General features: G+C 43.6%; 1 protein-coding gene across 1 annotated transcript in view; it reads left to right on the top strand.

Moving 5' to 3' along the window:
• Positions 1-7498: 7498 nt before the first annotated feature.
• The window catches only part of LOC134348856 (uncharacterized), a 31387-nt gene continuing 19651 nt past the window's right edge, over positions 7499-19234 (top strand). The window contains exons 1-5 of the mRNA XM_063052638.1: positions 7499-7747; positions 13321-13662; positions 15169-15438; positions 18253-18591; positions 18705-18965. Of these exons, the coding sequence (XP_062908708.1) occupies positions 7687-7747; positions 13321-13662; positions 15169-15438; positions 18253-18591; positions 18705-18965 (1273 nt within the window). The 5' untranslated portion in view covers positions 7499-7686. The remainder of the gene's footprint in view (positions 7748-13320; positions 13663-15168; positions 15439-18252; positions 18592-18704; positions 18966-19234) is intronic.

Genomic DNA, 19234 nt, shown 5'->3' with positions numbered 1-19234 from the left:
AGCCTTTACTCGGGGCAAACTTCATTTTATGCGTCAACGCATACTCATCCGCTAACTTAGCAGTTGCGGCTAACGTGGCTGCCTCTTTCTCATCGAGGTAGGGTCTCATACCCTCAGGGACACAACCTTTAAACTGCTCAATCAGAATCAGCTGCAGCAGTCTGTCATAATCCCCCTCTACCCCTTTCGAGGCGCACCAACGCTCACAATATGTTTGCATCTCGCGAGCAAACTCCAAATACGTGCGGTCCCACCGCTTCCTCGCATTCCGAAACCTCTGCCGGTATGCCTCCGGGACCAACTCATAAATCCTGAGGATGGCCTCTTTCACCACCTCATACCTCTGGGCATCTTCCGCGGATAAAGCTGAGTAAGCTTGTTGGGCCTTCCCTTTCAGTACACTCTGAAGTAAAACAACCCACTTATCCCTCGGCCATTCCTGACTTATAGCCATCTTTTCGAAGTGGAGAAAGTACCGATCCACATCGGTATCGTCAAATGGGGGAACCAGCCTAACCTCCTGGGTCGCCCGGAACCCTCCACCTTGGTTCGGCACGAGCCCCTGCTCGGCCCTTATCTTTAACTTCTCCAGCTCAAATTCCCTTTCCCTCTGTTTCTCCTCTCTCTCCAACTGTCTGTCCCTCTCTCTCTCTTCTCTCTCCAACTGTCTTTCTCTCTCTTGCCTTTCTACCTCTTTCTCTCTCTCTCGCCTTTCTAACTCTCTCTCTTTCTCCTGCCTTTCTAACTCTCTCTCTTTCTCCTGCCTTTCTAACTGCTTCTCTTCGTGTTCTAACTGCCGTACCCGGAACTCGTGCTCGAGTCTCAGTTTTTCAAGCTGTACCTGTACCGCGTCTCCAGCAGGTTTTTCAATAGACACCACCCCCAGCTCACCTTGGGGAAACACACCTTTAGATACATAGTGCTCTACAATAGCTCTGTGTATCTCCTCTCTCCTCATTGTCGACTTCACCTTGGCAAGATTCACCCGTTTGGCCACAGCTATCAATTCCGATTTCCTGGCATCCTCTAATGCCTCCAAGGTCGGCGCCTTTATAAATTCCTCAACCTCCATTTCTGCTGTTTGTCTTTTCTTTCTTTCGGGAATTTTAACCCAATCAATTTACTCCGTCCCAAATTTAGCGTTCAAAATCGCGGACGAGAACCCCACTTATGTTACGTACCCCGTAACTGGGTTGCCAAACCAGCAGAAATGGATCACTCAGTTGGAGTCTGGAGTACTAGAACTAAGAAAGTTTTATTAAAGAAACAAGCAACACATTAATCGAAAGGATAATAAATGCAACAGTTCAGCGATGATAAACGCACATGTGCACAGAATTAAGATAACAGCATCAATCAAGCTCTATCGTTGTCTAGGGGTAAATGACCAATTTCAAAATGACTCAAAGTTCAGTCCAGTTAGTAGTTCAGTTCGCAGTAATCGTTGCCATGGCGGTGGACAACGTGGGGGAAGAGAGACATAGAATAGGAACAACTGATCATTCAGAACGGCTTCACTCACAGACCAGCGAGATGGCTCACAAACAGCTTTTGGGCAGGTCCTTGGTGATGTCACCTGAGGTCACCGACTGTGACCCCTCCTCCAGATGCGGTCGATCCTCTGCAGTGAACCCGGCACCCAGGCAAGGGCGGACACACACCGGGTTCCCGCTGATCGTACCTTTCCACCCTGGTCGTTGTCCGATACTTCTCACCACTCGTGAGAGGCGCACCGCTTCCAGGGTCTCGTTACCTCGGGTGGCGTGTGTGTCTGTCTTAGCGAACCTGTCCCTTTTTATCCCCCTTCTGGGGTATCGCCTGTCCATCACTTCAAACAGTTCAGGGTTCAAAGGGGGGAGCCGCTCCAGACAGCTCTCTCTCCCACATCCCTTCATTACACATCTCCAGACGCTGCTCCATTGTTCCTTATCTCTCCTTCCCCTGAGGGCAGGTGGCAGACCAACTGCTGATGCCACTGATGCTAGCCCAGGCCAGCAAACATCTTAATTTTATGTGTATTCTCGTAACACCTGAAATATCAATTGTTTCTCTTTCTTGACTTTTATAACGTGGCAAATATTTTCTGTTTTTACATTAGTTTGCTATATTGCTTTATCTGCTTTTCTCAAGTTTGTCAATGAAAGGGTGTTAAGCTGACTTTAGCAACTGCCACTTGCCATGAAACTGTTTTAGAGCATAAGACATAGGAGCCGAATTAGGCCATTTTGTCCATCGAGTCTGCTCTGCCATGTCAACTTGGCTGATCTCTTTTCCCTGTCAACCCCATTCTCCTGCAAAAGAAACTCCTCCTCATCACCGTTCTAAATCGATGTCTCTCTATTCTGAGATTGGGCCTTCTAGTCCTAGACTCCCTCACAATAGGGTACATCTAATCCATATCTACTCTATCTAGGCCTTTTAACATTTGATAGGTTTCAATGAGATACTCCTCAATCTTCAAAATTCCAACAGATGCAAGCCCAGAGCCTTGCAACACTCCGGAATCATTTTTGTGAACCTCCTTTGAACTTTGTCCAATGTCACACATCTTTTGACAGATAAGGGACCCACATTGCTCACAATACTCAAAGTGAGGCCTCACCAGTGCCTTATATGGCTTCAGCATTACATCATTGTGTTATATTCTAGTCTTCTCAAAACTAATGCTAACATTCCATTTGCCTTCCTTACCACCAACTCAAACTGCAAGTTAACTCTTGGGGAATCCTGCAAGAAGACTCCGAAGTCCCTTTGCACCTCAGATTTTTGAATTTTTTCCCCATTCAGAAAATAGTCTCTTTTGATTCCTTCTGCCCACGTGCATGACCATACACCTCCCAACACAGTATTCCATCTGACACTTCTTAGATTCTACTAATCAGTCGTACAATGTCGTACCGACCAATCACTCATTGTGCCAAGATTTCATCCACTTTATTCCAAATGTTACATGCATTTAAATACAGAACCTTCAGTCCTGTATTCTTCGCCCTTTTGAATATCGCCTCTGTTGTACAATATAGCTCTTTGGTCTGTCTGTATTTGTACCCAATCATTGACTTGTCCTTCCTTACATTCATGTTACACCCATCATCTACTTGTAAACCTGCTGGCTCATCTGCAACATTGGCTGCCCACTTGCTTTCCTGACAGTCACCCGGGTACCTGACTCCAGGATCTTAGGGGTGACTATCTCTCTGTAGCTCCTATCAATTACCTCCTCAGTTGCCTGTACGAGACAACGATCATCAAGCTGCAGCTCCAGTACCTTAAAAAGTTCTCTGAGGATCTGAAGTTCAGTTTACCTGGTGCCGATGTGATCATCCGGGATGATGGATATCTCCCAGAATTCCCACATTTCTCAAAAAGAACACAACTCAGCTCCTGGGGCCATCCTCACTGTTCCAACTACGTACCAACAGATGAGGAATGGAGAATGGAGAAGAAGAAACTTCCAGTTAAGTACCTCACACAAACTTGATAAAACTATGGTGGAGGCTATTGGTGGAAACTATGGAGACGGTGCAGAGGAGATTTTCAAGGATGTTGGAGGGACAGAGGATGAAAAGTGATGTGATAGATGTGTATAAGATGATAAGAGGCATTGATCGTGTGGCTAGGCAGAGGCTTTTTCCCAGGGCTGAAATGGCCAACATGAGAAGGTACAGTTTTAAGGTGTTTGGAAGTAGGTACAGAGGAGATGTCAGGCGTAAGTTTTTTACACAGAGAGTGGTGAGTGCGTAGAATGGGATGCCGGTGACAGTGAAGGAGGCGGATACAATAGGGTCCTTTAAGAGACTCCTGTAAAGGGTACATTGAGCTTAGAAAACTAGAGGGCTAGGGATCACCCTAGGTAATTTCTGAAGTAATTACATGTTTGGCACAGCATAGTGGGACAAAAGACATGTTTTGGCTTGGTTAAAAGGCTAGGTTTTCTATGTTCCCAAAACAAAGCCTCCCACTCAAACAGTTGCACTCACACAATGACCACTCCAACAATGGATGCTCTGTTTGTATCTACCATATGTTTATTTGTCCTTGCTAATGATTGCTGTTTCTTCGGGACATCGGAAAATGGCAAATCCCGCGAATACTCTTTCTTACATCTGATGAATGGACCTGTGAAGTGCCTTCTCTCTCTCTCTCTCTCCCAACACAACTAGGCTGCTGGAAAATCTCCTTTGATTCTTCTTTTATTCTAGTGATGAATTCCAATTCTTTAGTTTTCTTTTTAATTTTGTTCTTCTGGTTCTTTAAGAAATGTTCTTGTGCTGTTGTAGGATTCACTGTCAGCAAGTGGAACAATCATCATTGATGTGAGAGGAGACAATCTTCCAGACCAAATAAGGTAGCTTTTGATCTGAAATTTATACAGAGAAGGATAAATGCCTATTTCAGTCATTGTTATCATCAAAATGTCTAAATGCACAATTAATTTTACACAATAAGTGTTCCACATTTGTCTAGCTGGTGATGATTTAGGTTCAGATTTAACACAAATCAAATATTGGTTATTTGAAATTAACAGTGTAACAGTGCAGATGTTAAAAACCAGAAACAAACACATAAAATTCTGGAAGAACACAGCAGATGAAATAAATGTAGAAATAAAAACAGAGACTATGTTTCAAATAGAAGATCAATCATCAGAATTGAAAAATACTGTTGAAAAAATGCAAGTTGTCAGGAACAGAGCGTGTTGAAATTGATGGATTGGACAATGTGGTAATATCTGAGGGGTAAGGTCATAATTGTCATGGAACAAGATGTTGATGAAGATAAGTATATGAGAGGTTCATGAGGGCTTAAACAGTGAGAGGCAAGAACAAAGAAAGGAAAGTAAAAGGAGATTTTAAGACAGGGCTGAAGAAACTACTCAACAGGTTGAGCCATGATCATGGAGGGAGTAAAAAATGAACCAATATTAGAGGCTGATGTTTTACCAGAGAAAAGACGGATCATGGAGACATAGAGAAATCATGGTACTTCATGCCATTAATTTTGATATTGAGACATGAAAGATGTATTGTGCCTCTGTGGCAGCTGATGTGCTGTTTCTCAAGCTTATAGTAGGTGTCATTATAACTGCCCAGTCGATAGAACAGAGGTAGGTCAGAGTGGAGTTAGAATGAAGAATTAATTTGACATGCAACAGGAAACTCTTTGTTGTTACAAGGCAGTCACCTGATATGCATTTGGTTTTTCCATTGTCGATGAGACTAACTTTCAGACAATTAATACAGTATATTAGATTGTGAAATGTGCAAGTGAATGTCTGCTTCAGTAGTTTGCAATGTTTCAGTTCTGGAATAACGGGAGGGAAGTGGAATAAAGGCAGATGATGCATGTCCTGCAGTGGTCTGGGTAAACGCTGTGACTTGATGAAGATAATGATGCAGCCGAGGGAGGACTGTACATTCAGAATGTTTATACCAAAGACTTGTCTACCTGTGGAATTTTGTTAAAGAAAGCAGAAATTCCAAAGGATGATCACTGAAGTCCATCAGTTTTAATGAATACGCATCACTCACCAAATCAGAGAGGAAGCTGGGCAATTTCAGAAAGTGATGGGTCAACATGTTTTGTGGAGGCATGTTTGCATAGTGGATAGCAAAACGCAATTACAACACCAGAGTCATGGGTTTAATTCTCTCATAGAGTATGAGGAGTTTAGACATTCTCCCCATGACCACGGGGATTTCCTCTGGATGCTCTGGTTTCCTCTCACATTTGAAACATACACAAGATAGTCTGTGAATTGGTCACACGTGTGATAAGTTGGAACACGCTCGTTCGGCTGGAAGGGCCTGTTACTGTGCTGGAACTCTAAATACGAAAAAAATTCAGAGATAGACTGTATGAAAATGTGAGCAGAGTGCAAATTTTCAGCAAAAGTAAAGAAAGATTTGAGTCCCATACAAGGGTAGGAAGCAGAGTCAATAGATCTGACATTGTAGCAAAGAAATGGTTGAAGAAAAGAGCCCAAATTGAGTAGAAACTTCTCCACCGATAGTGCTGTGCCAAAGTCTGAGGCACATATATATAGCTAGGGTGCCTCAGATTTTGCAGAGTACTGTAGTAATTTTATATATTTCACTGTACTTCGGATGCAAACAATCAAATTTCATCACATGTGAGTGATGACATGCCTGATTCTGATATGGGTCTCAATTGTGGATGGAGAATGGGAAGGGAGCATGGAGAGGGCATCATAGATGGGAAAAGGGTAGGGGAGATGGGAGAGTGACATTCTGTTATGATGAATAAATCAATTGTCAAATACCTTGCCTGGTGTCTCAGGACTGGGTGTGTCTGCACCCGTGCCATCTCCCAATCCTGGCACTGCTTCTCTGCCACCCGTCCCACACCCTCGCCACTTCCAATATTGTTGGCTCTTGTCAGATTTACAAAGTCGTTCTCCTCTCAACATTGATAAATACAGTATCCTGTAAAAGTCTTAGGTCCACTCTGGTTCTCTGACTGCCCTGGATCATTTAACTTTAATCAGTTGCAAAATGCGTTTCAAAAGGGAAAACTGACATTGTACACTGGGCAGACTGTTTAAGACTTTTGTGCTTTGAGCATCGTCGGGTCTCCTGGAGAGGTTGGAAATGAGGATTACACCAGCATCGTTGAGTAACAGGTTTTGAAATTCATGTCAACAATGATGACAGACGAATATTGAATGTGCATGTAAGCATGGACCGAGTCACAGAGTCGTGAGAGTACAGCACAGAAACAGGCCCTTCGGCCCATCTATCCCTGAATGAGATGAAGATCTTGCTGTTCCTTGCTGTCCATATTGCTTTCATGTCAGTGGAGAATGCTGGATTCCAGGGTGCTGTTGGAGAAACCGTTGCCATATCACCTTCTTTATGGTGGGACCATGAGTCCACAGTGAACCAACAGAGAAAGGAATCAGTATCTGAGAACATCAATAGGCATCTCTTTCCTGCAGCCAATCTATTCTGGATATCAGTGAGTGTCTTTTGTTGTTAGAGCCTCACATTTCCATTCAGTTAGAGAACGTTACTTTATATCTCTCACATACACTGTCAATGTCAGAGAATAAGATAAGCATGAGATCTCACTGCCCACCTCCTCGCAACATCCTGCTCTGATCTGGTCCATTTGCCATTTGGCTGGTTCATTAGATTTTCTGATCATGTCAACTGTCAGCAAGTGTTTGTTGGGATTTGCTGATACTCATTCCACAACATGATGTTACCCTGGAGACCTGATCAACACATAGGCAGACACAAGAATATAATAATTTTTCTGACTTCATATCCTCAGTTAGATCAATTTGTTTAGTTCCTGACCAGTGCAAATTATACCAGTTCAGGACAATTTTAACAAGTGTGCTGTTCTTTACTGTTCTCACAACTGAAAGAGGAACCAAAACATGCTGTCATTTTCTTTGGAAATGAAAAGAGTAATCTTTATCTATATTGTGACAGGAAGAGGGTGTGACTGTGAACAGTTACGGTTTGCAATTGGAATGAGCAAAATACTTTGTTTTTCTTTCCTTCAGACTCCGAGGTGTTAAAAAAATTGACTAAATCCACTCCGGATTTACTTCGGGTTGTTTCAGAAGACTGGATCTACACGTTTCAGTATTTGTTTCACTCTGACAGGGAAAGAGATGGAACCTGTGAAATGAAGTTTTAAACTGGCTGCAGCAAAATGTCCTCTCTTCTGATATTCAGTTTATTTGTTTCGCTCCTTCAGTCTGGTTTCACCCAAAGTAAGTACTTTAGCTCACCGATTAGTCACTGTTGTTTTCTGCATTTTCAGTCCTTGTACATATCAGGAGGGACTGTGGATCCAGTGTGTCTGGACATTTAGTTGTTACTTCAGTAAGGTTGTACACAAGAAGTTAAAAGAAAATGATGTGGATGGTATTGGGTGTAATATGGAGATGTGCACAAAGGATATTCCAACAATTCAGGTGCTGTGGATATTGTTCAGCAAAACAGGTGAAGCGGACTGGAACTGAATTATTCAGAGGTTAAAAGAGTTCAAGATGATCTTACCAAAACATGCAAAATTCTGTGGTGTATAGAGTCAGGCCAAGTAAAATGAAAAAAAAAGATCTTTTCTGTATACTAGTTATTGTTCAGGATTTTCAGTTGTATAGAGCTGTGTACACTCTGTCATAGCAAGTACAGCGATCAATAGCATTCTGGATGTTGAAGGAATTATGGAACATGGGGTCAGTAGAAGAAAGTGGTGCTGAGGGTCAGGTCAGACATGATCTTGTTGAATGATATAGCAGGAATGATGGGCTGAATGGTATACTGCTGCTTCAATATTATTATTACTTATTGAACAAAAAGGCTCTTGAACAAAAGGGGATAACGACACACATTTAAGTACTCTTTTATCTTTCTATTTCATGCTTATTATTTATTGCAATTTATTTATAACTGCATTTGCACAGATTATTCTCCATTGATCCTGTTTACAGTTACTGTTCTATAGATTTTCTATGTAGGCGCACAGAAAAAGAATCTCTGGGTTGTATGTGGTTACATGTATGTACTCTGATAATATATTTCACTTTGAACTTTGAATTTCTTGAAGTCATACACTGGTTATTCAGAAAACAAATGTGCTCTTGATGTCCACAGCTCCACACCTTACAATCTGTGTAAAAATTCTTTCAGCTTCCACAAGACAAACAGCATCTCAGCAACTTTACCTGGAGTTTGGAGGAGCCATCACATTGCTTAATATTATAAATATATTTTAGATGGGATACTTGTGTCCTCAGAAACTGAACAGGACAGCACAGCAATGGGCTATTCTTCCCACTGTGTCGATGTCAAACATGATGCCAATTTAAACTGTATGACTGTCTGCACATTGTCTATATTGTTCTCCTCCTCTGTCTTGTCTCGAGCTTGTTTAAACACCTCTTCAATATTGCTCCTGTATCTGCTTCTACTAACTTCCCTGGCAGCAAATTCCAGGCCCCCTCTAATCTCTCCTTATAAAAACTTGTCTCATAAGTTTCATTTAAACATTCCCTCTCTCACATTAAAGCTATGCCATCTCGTGTTTCACATTTACACACTGAGAAAATCAGTATTTCAGTTATGCCTCTTATAACTAAAAATTTCTCCAAAATCTCTCCTTGGCATTGGAAAAAAAGCAATACATTTGTCTAATTTCTCTGTATAGCTAATACTGTTTAATTCAAGCTACATCCAGGTGAGACTCTTTCCCAGCTCTCCAAAGCCTCTACACTGTCCACACTTTCTGTTTCACTGCGACTGGAACAGCACGCAACACTCCGATGTGGCGTAACCAATGAACCAATGGTTTACACAGCTGCAACACAACCTGCTGACTTTTATACTCAGCACCCTGACCATTGAAGGCAAGTATACTGCGAGGCTCTTCACCAATCTATCAGAGACCAGTGGACTCGTACCACAAGGTGCTTGTGTACATCAGCAGCCCTGTGGGACATGGCATTTACTATATATATACCTCTTGCAATTGATGTCCTCAAGATCAACACATCACATTTGTGTGCATTAAATTCCATCAGGCATTACACTGTCCCAATTTATAACTGGTCTGTAAGCTGCTGAATTCTATGACAACCTTATTCATTATCCACAATCCACTGACATACCAAATTCCATTTTTCTCCAAATTATTGACATATATCAATGATCATTGTGGTACATGACTGGCAACAGGCTTCCAGTCAGACTGACACCAATCTACCACTTCCCTCTGTCAACTATGGCCAAACTGATTTCGAATCCCACCTACCAACTCTCCACAGATCAAATGTGGTTTTATGTTCAGTATCAGTTGATCACTAGGGATCATGTTGAAAGCTTTACCATGTCTGTGTATACAGCATCAAGTTTGTAAGACAAGATGCCCCCACGCAAGGCATGCTGATTATTCCTAAAGTTGGTTGTCCAGATGTGAGAACTCCCCCTCCATAACAAGATTTTCAAACAATTTCCATACAACTGATGTAAGACTCTCTAGCGTGTGTGGATTTTGTGAATAAAACATGTGAGATTCACCTGGCTTGGGTCTTATGTGCCTTGGTTGGAATAGCAATGTGTCTCTGATCCGTCCTGGGGTGTGCAGACACCCACATGGTCATGTCGTGATGCAGAGGGTATGATAGTGGAACCATCCAGGTCCTGTGGGCTAATTTAAGACAATCTTCAAAACTACATTCAGATTTAACTTTCCGAACTACAATAAAAGTCTTTTTGCTCCTTTTTCCAATGCAGAATAGACGATTGTAAGAGGGCTTAAGGAGGGATTGATGTGCATCATTGCAGACAAAAAGGAATGAGGTGGAACATAGGTCAACTGGAACCCAGTAAAGCTGTCTGGCATGGTGTGAGATAGGAAAAGGATTAAAGGAACTGATTTCTCTGAGGAAGGCAGATCGTTGCTGAGAAGCCAACCAAGTAGTCATGACATCAGGAATAAAATCACCCGCAGATAATGCCACTGCTGATGAACAAACTCACTGTGGAGGTCAGCAAATCGTGTTTTAGAGCCATCCCGAAACTCAGGAGGACCCAGAGGAGATGATCGTGCCAATACTTGACCATCAGAAGGGCCCTGAGAGCTGTCTTTAAGGAATAGTGAAACTGCTCACACAGGCCATTGGGTTGCGGGTGATATGGTATGGTGTGATCTAGTTTAACACCGAGCTGCAGCTCAGAAGTTGGGTGTGATTTGGGGACTGCGGTCAGAAGAAATATCAGGTCGGGCCCCGAAACGAGTGACCCAGTTATTGTTGAATGCCCAAACCATGTCCACCGCCGTCATTGATGCTCCAGAGACAACCTGTAGCCACCTGGTGGTGTGGTCCACCATGGTAAGGAGGTGTGTGAACCCACAGTGGTGGGCGGTGTGAGGACTAACCAGGTCTACATTAATGATTTCAAACCATCTCTCTGGGAGCTCGAAAGCTTTGCCGGTGCCCGCATATGACAATTAATCTCGCACTCCAGGCTCGCACAACCTTTCTAAGGCCATGCCACACAAACTTTAGAGCAACCAGTTTCAGTGAAGCCTTCCCGCCAAGTTGCGAGAGGCTGTGAATGGAATTATAAACTGTCTGCCTCCAGTTTGCAGGCACTATGGGGTGAGGGCAACCAGTTGAGACATCAGATAGGAGAGAAACTCCAGCGTCTCTTCAGCACGTGACCTCTATCCTGTAAGCCTCTATTCGGTAGCTTGGTCGGATGCCATGCCAGCTTAGTCAACCCTGATGTGTATGGCATCAATGGCGGGCCATGAGAGGCAATCAGCCACAGCATTATTTTCCCCTTCAATGTGCTATATGTCAATCATGAATTCCAAAATACAGGCCAGGTGGCATTGCTGCCATGCAGACCAAGTGCCTGATCCTTTGGCCATCACATACACAAAAGGTTTGTGGTCATTGAACACTGTAAACTGCCGACTCTCCAGTAGAAAACAAAATTGACAGATGACCAGATGTAGACCACGGAGCTCATGGTCAAACATCCCTCAGAGGAATAGAGGATCCAGCTGAAGAACACAAATGGCTACCACACTCCTCTAACCAACTGTTCACGCAGGGCACACACAGCAGAGACTAAAGAGTCAGCAGCGATGGCTGTAGGTTATTGGCGAACTGGTGCGCCTGTTGAATCATGCTCGAAAGAGCTTGTTTAGTATCATCAAATGCTCTGATCATGTCCGCTGACCACTCAAGAATGTGATTGGGGCTCTGCTTTTAAGGGCACTTTTCAAGGGGAGCAGAAATTCAGCACTTCGTGGAATTAAATGGTGATCGAAATTCAACATACTTTGAACTCTTTCTGTGCTTCAGTAGTGCGAAGCAGTGGAAGTCCATAATAGTGATGCCCTTGATAGCTGGGGACAGAAGGTGGCCAAGAAATTTGATAGTAGACAACCAGAACAGGCATTTGGCGGGATCAATAAGCGTGGAATGTTGGCTTAAGCACTTGAACAGTGTTCGGTTTTGGATGCACTGGCAACAAGAATGTCATCGAGGTAAACAAAAGGAACATCTGAATCGTTTAACATAGAGTTGATTTGGCATGTCATTTTCAGCCCCAGTGGCACGCACAGAAACTCAAATAGGCCAGACAGGTTCATAAACATGCAGTTTTGGGAATGTTCTCACCGCATGTCGGCAATGAATGGTAGCTCCTGAGTAAGTCCACATTAGAAAATTTCATCTTAATGACTAAACATGCTGAAAAACCTTGAATATGTGGGTCTGGGCAATAATTGGGTGTGGTGGTCTCATTATGTTGGTGGTAATCACTACATGGACGGCAACCACCATCGGGCTTCGTGACCATATGGGGAGGTGAAGCCCGAGGGTGATTTGACCCATGTACAATGTCAAGCATTTCCGTGTTTACAATCTCAGCTTTTGTTCTGGCCAGCTTCTCTGACTCTTGTCTACACGGACGGGCATGGACAAGTGAGCCAGTTGTGCAGATGTGGTGCCCAATCCCCATGCTTTGTGACTATAGTGGAAAATGTGGGTTTGTTGAGGTTTGTGAACTCACCCAGCAAGTGAGTGAATTCACATGGGCTGGTGCATAGAAACATGGAAACATAGAAAGCCTGCAGCACAATACAGGCCCTTGGGTGCACAGGAAATCTGCACCTAGCAGATGTCTGGCAAATCTAGCCAAGGCACAATCCCATATTGTCCACTGAAGCATCGTGTCAGGTGTCGTGTCCCTGTTGCCACCGGCAGCCTCCATTGAGGATCCTTTGCTCTCTGCCTTATCGACGATGCCAGCAGCACACTCACTTCAGCAGCAAGATCACACAGCTAGTGTCACCAGCACATCCACTGCCAATTTCTCTTACCCTGCTCTCCACGGTAATACTGACCCCTGTAGATGAGAAATCAGAGTAAATTTTGTCTATCATCCCTTTTCAATGTCAATTGTTTTGTTTCAATGATACATGACTGTAGTCACCACCCCTCCCACAGTGTGTATCTCCCTCACCACCCTTCCCACCATGTGTATCTCCCTCACTACCCCTCCCACAGTGTGCATCTCCCTCACCACCCCTCCCACAGTGTGTATCTCCCTCACCACCCCTCCCACAGTACAGATTTCCCTCCTGTACCTTGGTACATATGACAGTAATGAACCATCTTACCATTTTAATTGTGTCAGTGGTTTTGTTGTGATCAACTGATAAAATAGTAATACTGCACCAATGGAACATTGATACGCAGTGAAATAGAATGAAACATTTGTGATTTCATGCTGTAACATTTTCATTGTTTCTCTTTTTTAACAGAAAATCCAAAACATTTTTATATTTTTGATAAGATAGATAAAATTGTCTTCACTGGACTGGACATTCCTGGAAATGGCCCTGTTGGCTGGGATTGGAAACCAAGCTACAAGCAAGGCACACAACAACTTGTGACATTTTATAAAGAAGGATCCAGAGGGTGGAACCCACGTTGGGAAATACACTTCAAACACGATGGCATCTTTCATGCTATGGACAGTACGGCTGGTACCATTGATCTGATAATTACTCAGCCCACATCTAAATTTGCAGGATCTATCATCTTGGTGCAAAGAGAGCCCAGTTATGAAATCTTGAAGCAATATGAAATTTTTGGGATCAAAGGTAAATGGGACAAAGATTTGAAAAGTGTAAAAAATGTTTCTCTTCATCAATAATTTACTTTCCAGTACTGAATGTTTTATAGGGATCATGTGAGGTTTGTATTCTCTGCTCATTTACACTCACAGGGAGAAAGTTGTGTTCATTTAGGTAAACACAAAATACTCTGCAGATGCTGGGGTCAAAGCAACACTCACAACACGCTGGAGAAACTCAGCAGGTCGGGCAGCATCCAAGGAAACGAACAGTCAACGTTTCGGGCCGGAACCCTTCGGCAGTACTGAAGATGGAAGGGGCAGAGGCCCTATAAAGAAGGTGGGGGGAGGGTGGGAAGGAGAAGGCTGGTAGGTTCCAGGTGAAAAACCAGTCAGGGGAAAGATAAAGGGGTGGGGGAGGGGAGGCAGGGAGGTGATAGGCAGGAAAGGTGAAGAAGGAATAGGGGAAAACACAATGGGTAGTAGATGGAGGCGGAACCATGAGGAAGGTAGTAGGCAGCTGGGGGAGGGGGCAGAGTGAAATAGGGATAGGGGAAGGGAGAGGGAGGGAATTTCTGGAAGTGGGAGAATTCAACATTCATACCAAGGGGCTGGAGACTACCTAGACGGTATATGAAGTCCAACCTGAGTTTGGCATCGTCATGGCAGTAGAAGAGGCCATGGATGGACATATCCAAATGGGAATGTGAAGCAGAGTTGAAGTGGGTGGCAACCAGGAGGTCCTGTCTGTTGTGGCGGACAGAGTGGAGGTGCTCGACAAAGTGGTCCCCCAATCTGTGTTGGGTTTCACCGATGTAGAGGAGGCCGCACCGGGAGCACCGGATGCAATAGATGACCCCAACAGACTCACAAGTGAAGTGTTGCCTCGCCTGGCCAGCTGAACCCTGACATTCCATCAGGTTCGGGGAGGATGTGGTAAAGAGTTAATTCCCTCTGCTCTGTCTCACTGAATTTGGTGTAACCAGACTGAGAGTTTGTGTGCCCATTGTGTTATTCTGTGTCGGAGACCCAACAATCTCTGTCCTGTAGCAAGACACAAGTGCTGATCACGGTCAGCTCCTGAGGTCAGTTTGAACCCAATCATTGGACATGTTACTGCTCACTCCACCCATCCAATATTTGGACCAAATATTGAAAGGCTGAGATAGATCAGATGTGCAGATGATGTTTCCGATAGTGGGGGAGTATAGGACCAGTGGGCACAGACTCAGACTACAAGAATGTCCATTAGAACAGAGATTAAGAGGAATTTCTTTAGCCAGAGGGTGAAGAACGTATGGAATTCATTGCCACAGGTGGCTGTGGAGTCCAAGTCACTGGATCCATTTAAAGCAGAGGTTTAAATAAGGGTTCTTGATTAATAAAGTTGTGAAAGGTTACAGGGAGAAGGTGTATGAAAGGGGTTGAGAAAGAAAATAAATCAGCTATGTTGGAATGGCCGAGCAGACGCAAGTGTCAGAATGGACTAATTCTGCTTCTGTGTCATTTTGACTTATGGTCTTATTTCTCACAGTTGTAGCAAATCCACGATCACCTGTAATGGGCAGTGACGTCACCCTCAGCTGTACCATCTCCAGACTCCCAGATACCGTCGGTCTCCACTGGAAACCAGTGGGCTCATCCCAGCAGAACAGGAGAAACACTGATCAGATCCGCCTGAATAACACCGTCTATCTGATTGTCCGACACGTTACAGTGGAGGATGGAAGGTTGTATCAGTGTGAAGTACAGGAAAACGGAAACATTGTTGGAACAGGGCAAGCAGACTTTACTGTAGACATGGGTAAGTGTTGTTACCTCACTGTACGTATTGGGCTGGAATATATCTGTCTGGTAGGAGGTTGTTAAAAATAGTACAGGAAGAGTTCATGGCCAGGTCTAAATGGATATTTCTCATTAATATTTACAATGCAGAAGAATTGGAAATTAGTGAATTCAGGCCAGAGAAAAGTGATATCGTGACGCATATCAACATTATGAAGGAGGAGACATTGGCAGTCCGTAAACTATGGAGTCGTACAGCATGGAAACAGGCTTTTCAGCACAACTGGTCCATGCCGATCTAAGCTCGTCCCATTAGTGTATTAGTGTCACACTTTGTTTGGCAGAGAAGAGTTGAAATGAAGGTTCTGTTTCCCCACCGTTTAACCCTGTGACTGAGATCTGGGGTTTATAGGGCATTAAAGAAAATAATACATAGATCAGGAGGAGCAAATCTGCGGTGGGAACAATTTTAAATTACATCATTACAACTTGAATTGAATTGACTTTAACTCTTACATCCTTTGTGTACTCAAGGAGTTAAAGTCTTTACATTACCTGTCCATCAAAATGTGCAATGTGCAATTTATAGTAATTTGTAATACATAGTATATACAACAGGACAGTCAATAAAACATAGAAATACAATTGTATCAGCATGAATTAGTCAGTCTGATGGCCTGTTGGAAGAAGCTGTTGGTCCTGGCTTTTGTGCTGCAGTACAGTTTCCCGGATGGTAGCTGCCTGAACAGTTTGCGGTTGGTGTGACTCGGGTCCCCAATGGTCTTTCGGGCTTTTTTACACACCTGTCTTTGCAAATGTCCTGAATAGGTGGAAGTTCACATCTACAGATGCGCTGGGCCTTCCACACCGCTCTGCAGAGTCCTGCAATTCAGAGAAGTACAGTTCTCCTACAAGGCAGTTATGCAGCCAGTCAGGACGCTCTCAATTTTGCCTCTGCTGAAATTTCTTCGGATTTGGGGGCCTATACCAAACTTCCTCAATGGTCTGAGGTGAAAGAGGTGTTGTTGTGTGTTTTATACTACACAGCCAGTTTGTACAGAGCATGTGAGATCATCACTGATGTTTATCTCGAGGAACTTAAAGCTGTTCACCCTCTCAACCCCAGATTTATTGATGTCTATAGGTGTTTGCCTGTCTGCATTCATTCTGTAGTCCACCACCAGCTCCTTTGTTTTTGCAACATTGAGGGAGAGGTTGTTTTCTTGACACCACTGTGTCAGGGTGATGACCTCTTCTCTGTCGGCTACCTCACTATTATTTGAGATTACACCAATCAGTGTAGTGTCATCAGCAAATTTAATTAGCAGATTAATTAACATTCATACAGTCATGGGTATACAGAGAGTAAAGGAGGGGGTTAGGACATGGTCTTGAGGGACACCCGTTTTGAGGGTCAGAGTGGCAGAGGTGAGGGAGCCCACTCTTACCACCTGCTGGCGATCTGACAGGAAGTCCAGGATCCAGTTACACAAGGCAGAGTGAAGGCTGTGGTCTCTGAACTTCTCGTTGAGCCTGGAGGGAATTATAGTTTAGAATGGTGAACTGCAGTCCAAGAACAGCATTCTCACATACGTAGTTTTGATTGGAATCATACCGATCATTCAATATGTCAGCGCAACATTCTCCAACTCGGAGACTAAAACCAATCATAATCACAATTCGGTACTGTAAATGTTCAACTGCAGTGGTGGATATTAAAATGTTACTCATGTACTCAGTGGTGGATATTAAAGTGTTACTCATGTCAAAGTGTTACAGTGAAGGAGGAGTCAACACGACAACCACCAGCACTTCCGACTCACACTCAGCACTGGGTCCCGGTTCACAGAGCATCACTGAACAACAAACCATTCTCTCTCTCACTGACCCTTCCTGCCAAGTCTTTATCGTATTTGTTGTGATTCCAGCTTCAATGACAGACTCAGGCTTCAGTGGAGATTAGGTCTCAAGTGTGGACCAATGAGATGTTGCAGCACTTGAGGTCCATTCAGAAACTGAAGCTGAATATGTGACTTAAACAAATTAGGAGAATAGACTATTTTCTAAGCAGGGAGAAAATTCAAAATTCAGAAGTAAAAAGAAAGGGGCTGAATCGTCCTTGTGCAGGATCCCCTAAAGGTTAGCTTTCAGGTTGATTAAGTGGTGAGGAAGGTAAATGCAATGTTAGTAATCATTTTGAGAGGATAAGGATATAAAAGCAAGGATGTCAAGGCTTTACAAGACATTATTGAGACTGGACTTGGAGAATTGTGAGCAATTCTGGGTCCCTTCTCTCAGAAAGGATGTTCTGGCTTTGCAGATGGTCTAGTGGAGTGTCATCAGAATGACTCTGGGAATGAAAGGGTTAAGAATGAGGAGTATCTGATGGTTCGAGGCCTTTCCTCCCTGGAGTTTAGAAGAATGAGGGAGGTCTTATTGAAACCTATCGAAGTTTGTAAGGGCTGAACAGAGTGGGTGCGGAGAGGATGTTTCCAATAGTGGGAGAGTCTAAAATCAGAGATCACAGCCTCAGAATAGAAGGTTATCTGTTTAGAGATGAAGAGGGTGGTGAATCCTTCGCCAGAGGGTAGGGAATCTGTGTAATTAATTTAAAGTAGTAAGTGATAGGTTCATAATTAGACAGGGCATCGAAGATGGACAGAAGAAGAGTTGAGAGGGATAATAAATCTGCCATGGTGTAATGGCAGAGGAGACTCGATGGGCTGAATGGCCTAATGTTGCTCCTATGCTTTATGGTTTTATGGCGGCTTCTCATCACTGCCTCCCGAATGGCATTGTAACATTTTAATGAGTTCTCCTCTCGTTCATGCAGATCGATATGATAAACGTTACACACTTTATCGCTCAGTTACGGATCACAGTGAATTCCAACTCATCTGTTACAGTCATTCTGTTTACAACAGTGCTGCCTGGACTTGGCTGTCACATGTTCATCAAAGTCCGTGGAAAACAATTGCAACAGCATTGAAATCTCAGCCCGTGAATGTCAGTGAGAACAACTTTGTGAATCGACTGATGCTCACAGAGACACCTTTTAACGGCTGGAATTTCAGTATGAGGGTTTTTCCTGTGGTGTTTGAAGATGCAGGAGATTACACCTGTACTCTGGAAACAAGTGTATTTAGCACTATCACACTAATCACAGTTAAAGGTAGGAGACAGAATGTGTGACAACAGATTTCCCAAAATCACAGCATTTTGCTTTTGTGCAGTATGTCACTCCTGTTTTTAAGGAGACTAATAACGTTTTTCTTGTTTCCACAGTCACGGCTGAACCGTCTGATACAGTGACTGAGGGAGACACCGTTACCCTGAGCTGCTCTGTGTCTGACGTCACTGCATCATCCAGACTGGTTTGGATCAACGGAGACGGTGAAACTGTTGGAGACAAAACACTGACTGGGGAAGAGAAATCACTGAGTCTGATCGTACAGAAAGCTGAGAGAGACAGAGGAAAATGGACATGTGGTGTTGTTGATCAGAACACTCTCCAGCTTTCAGTACCATATAATCTGGAAGTCAGAGGTAAGCGTCTCGAGTTTTTCCCAATGTACCAAGTTTCATAATGAGGCTTGGTTCTGTTTGCGAGCAGTGACTTTTTTCTTCCACACTGTGTGGGAGAATCTCACGGAGGTAAAGCTTAGAATTACAGTACTGTACGATAGTCTCAGACACCTACAGCATGGATGCCCCAGACCTTTGCACAGTACAGTATTTGTCAATGTGAGAGGAGAGCGAGTTTGTAAATCTGGTGGGAAGCTAAGGATTTTGGGAATGGAGTTGGGATGGGCACT

Source organism: Mobula hypostoma, chromosome 7 (assembly GCF_963921235.1).
Source record: "Mobula hypostoma chromosome 7, sMobHyp1.1, whole genome shotgun sequence".
Lineage (NCBI taxonomy): Eukaryota > Metazoa > Chordata > Chondrichthyes > Myliobatiformes > Myliobatidae > Mobula > Mobula hypostoma.
Note: the sequence above shows the minus strand (reverse complement) of the source record. Positions and strands in the feature narration are given on the sequence as shown.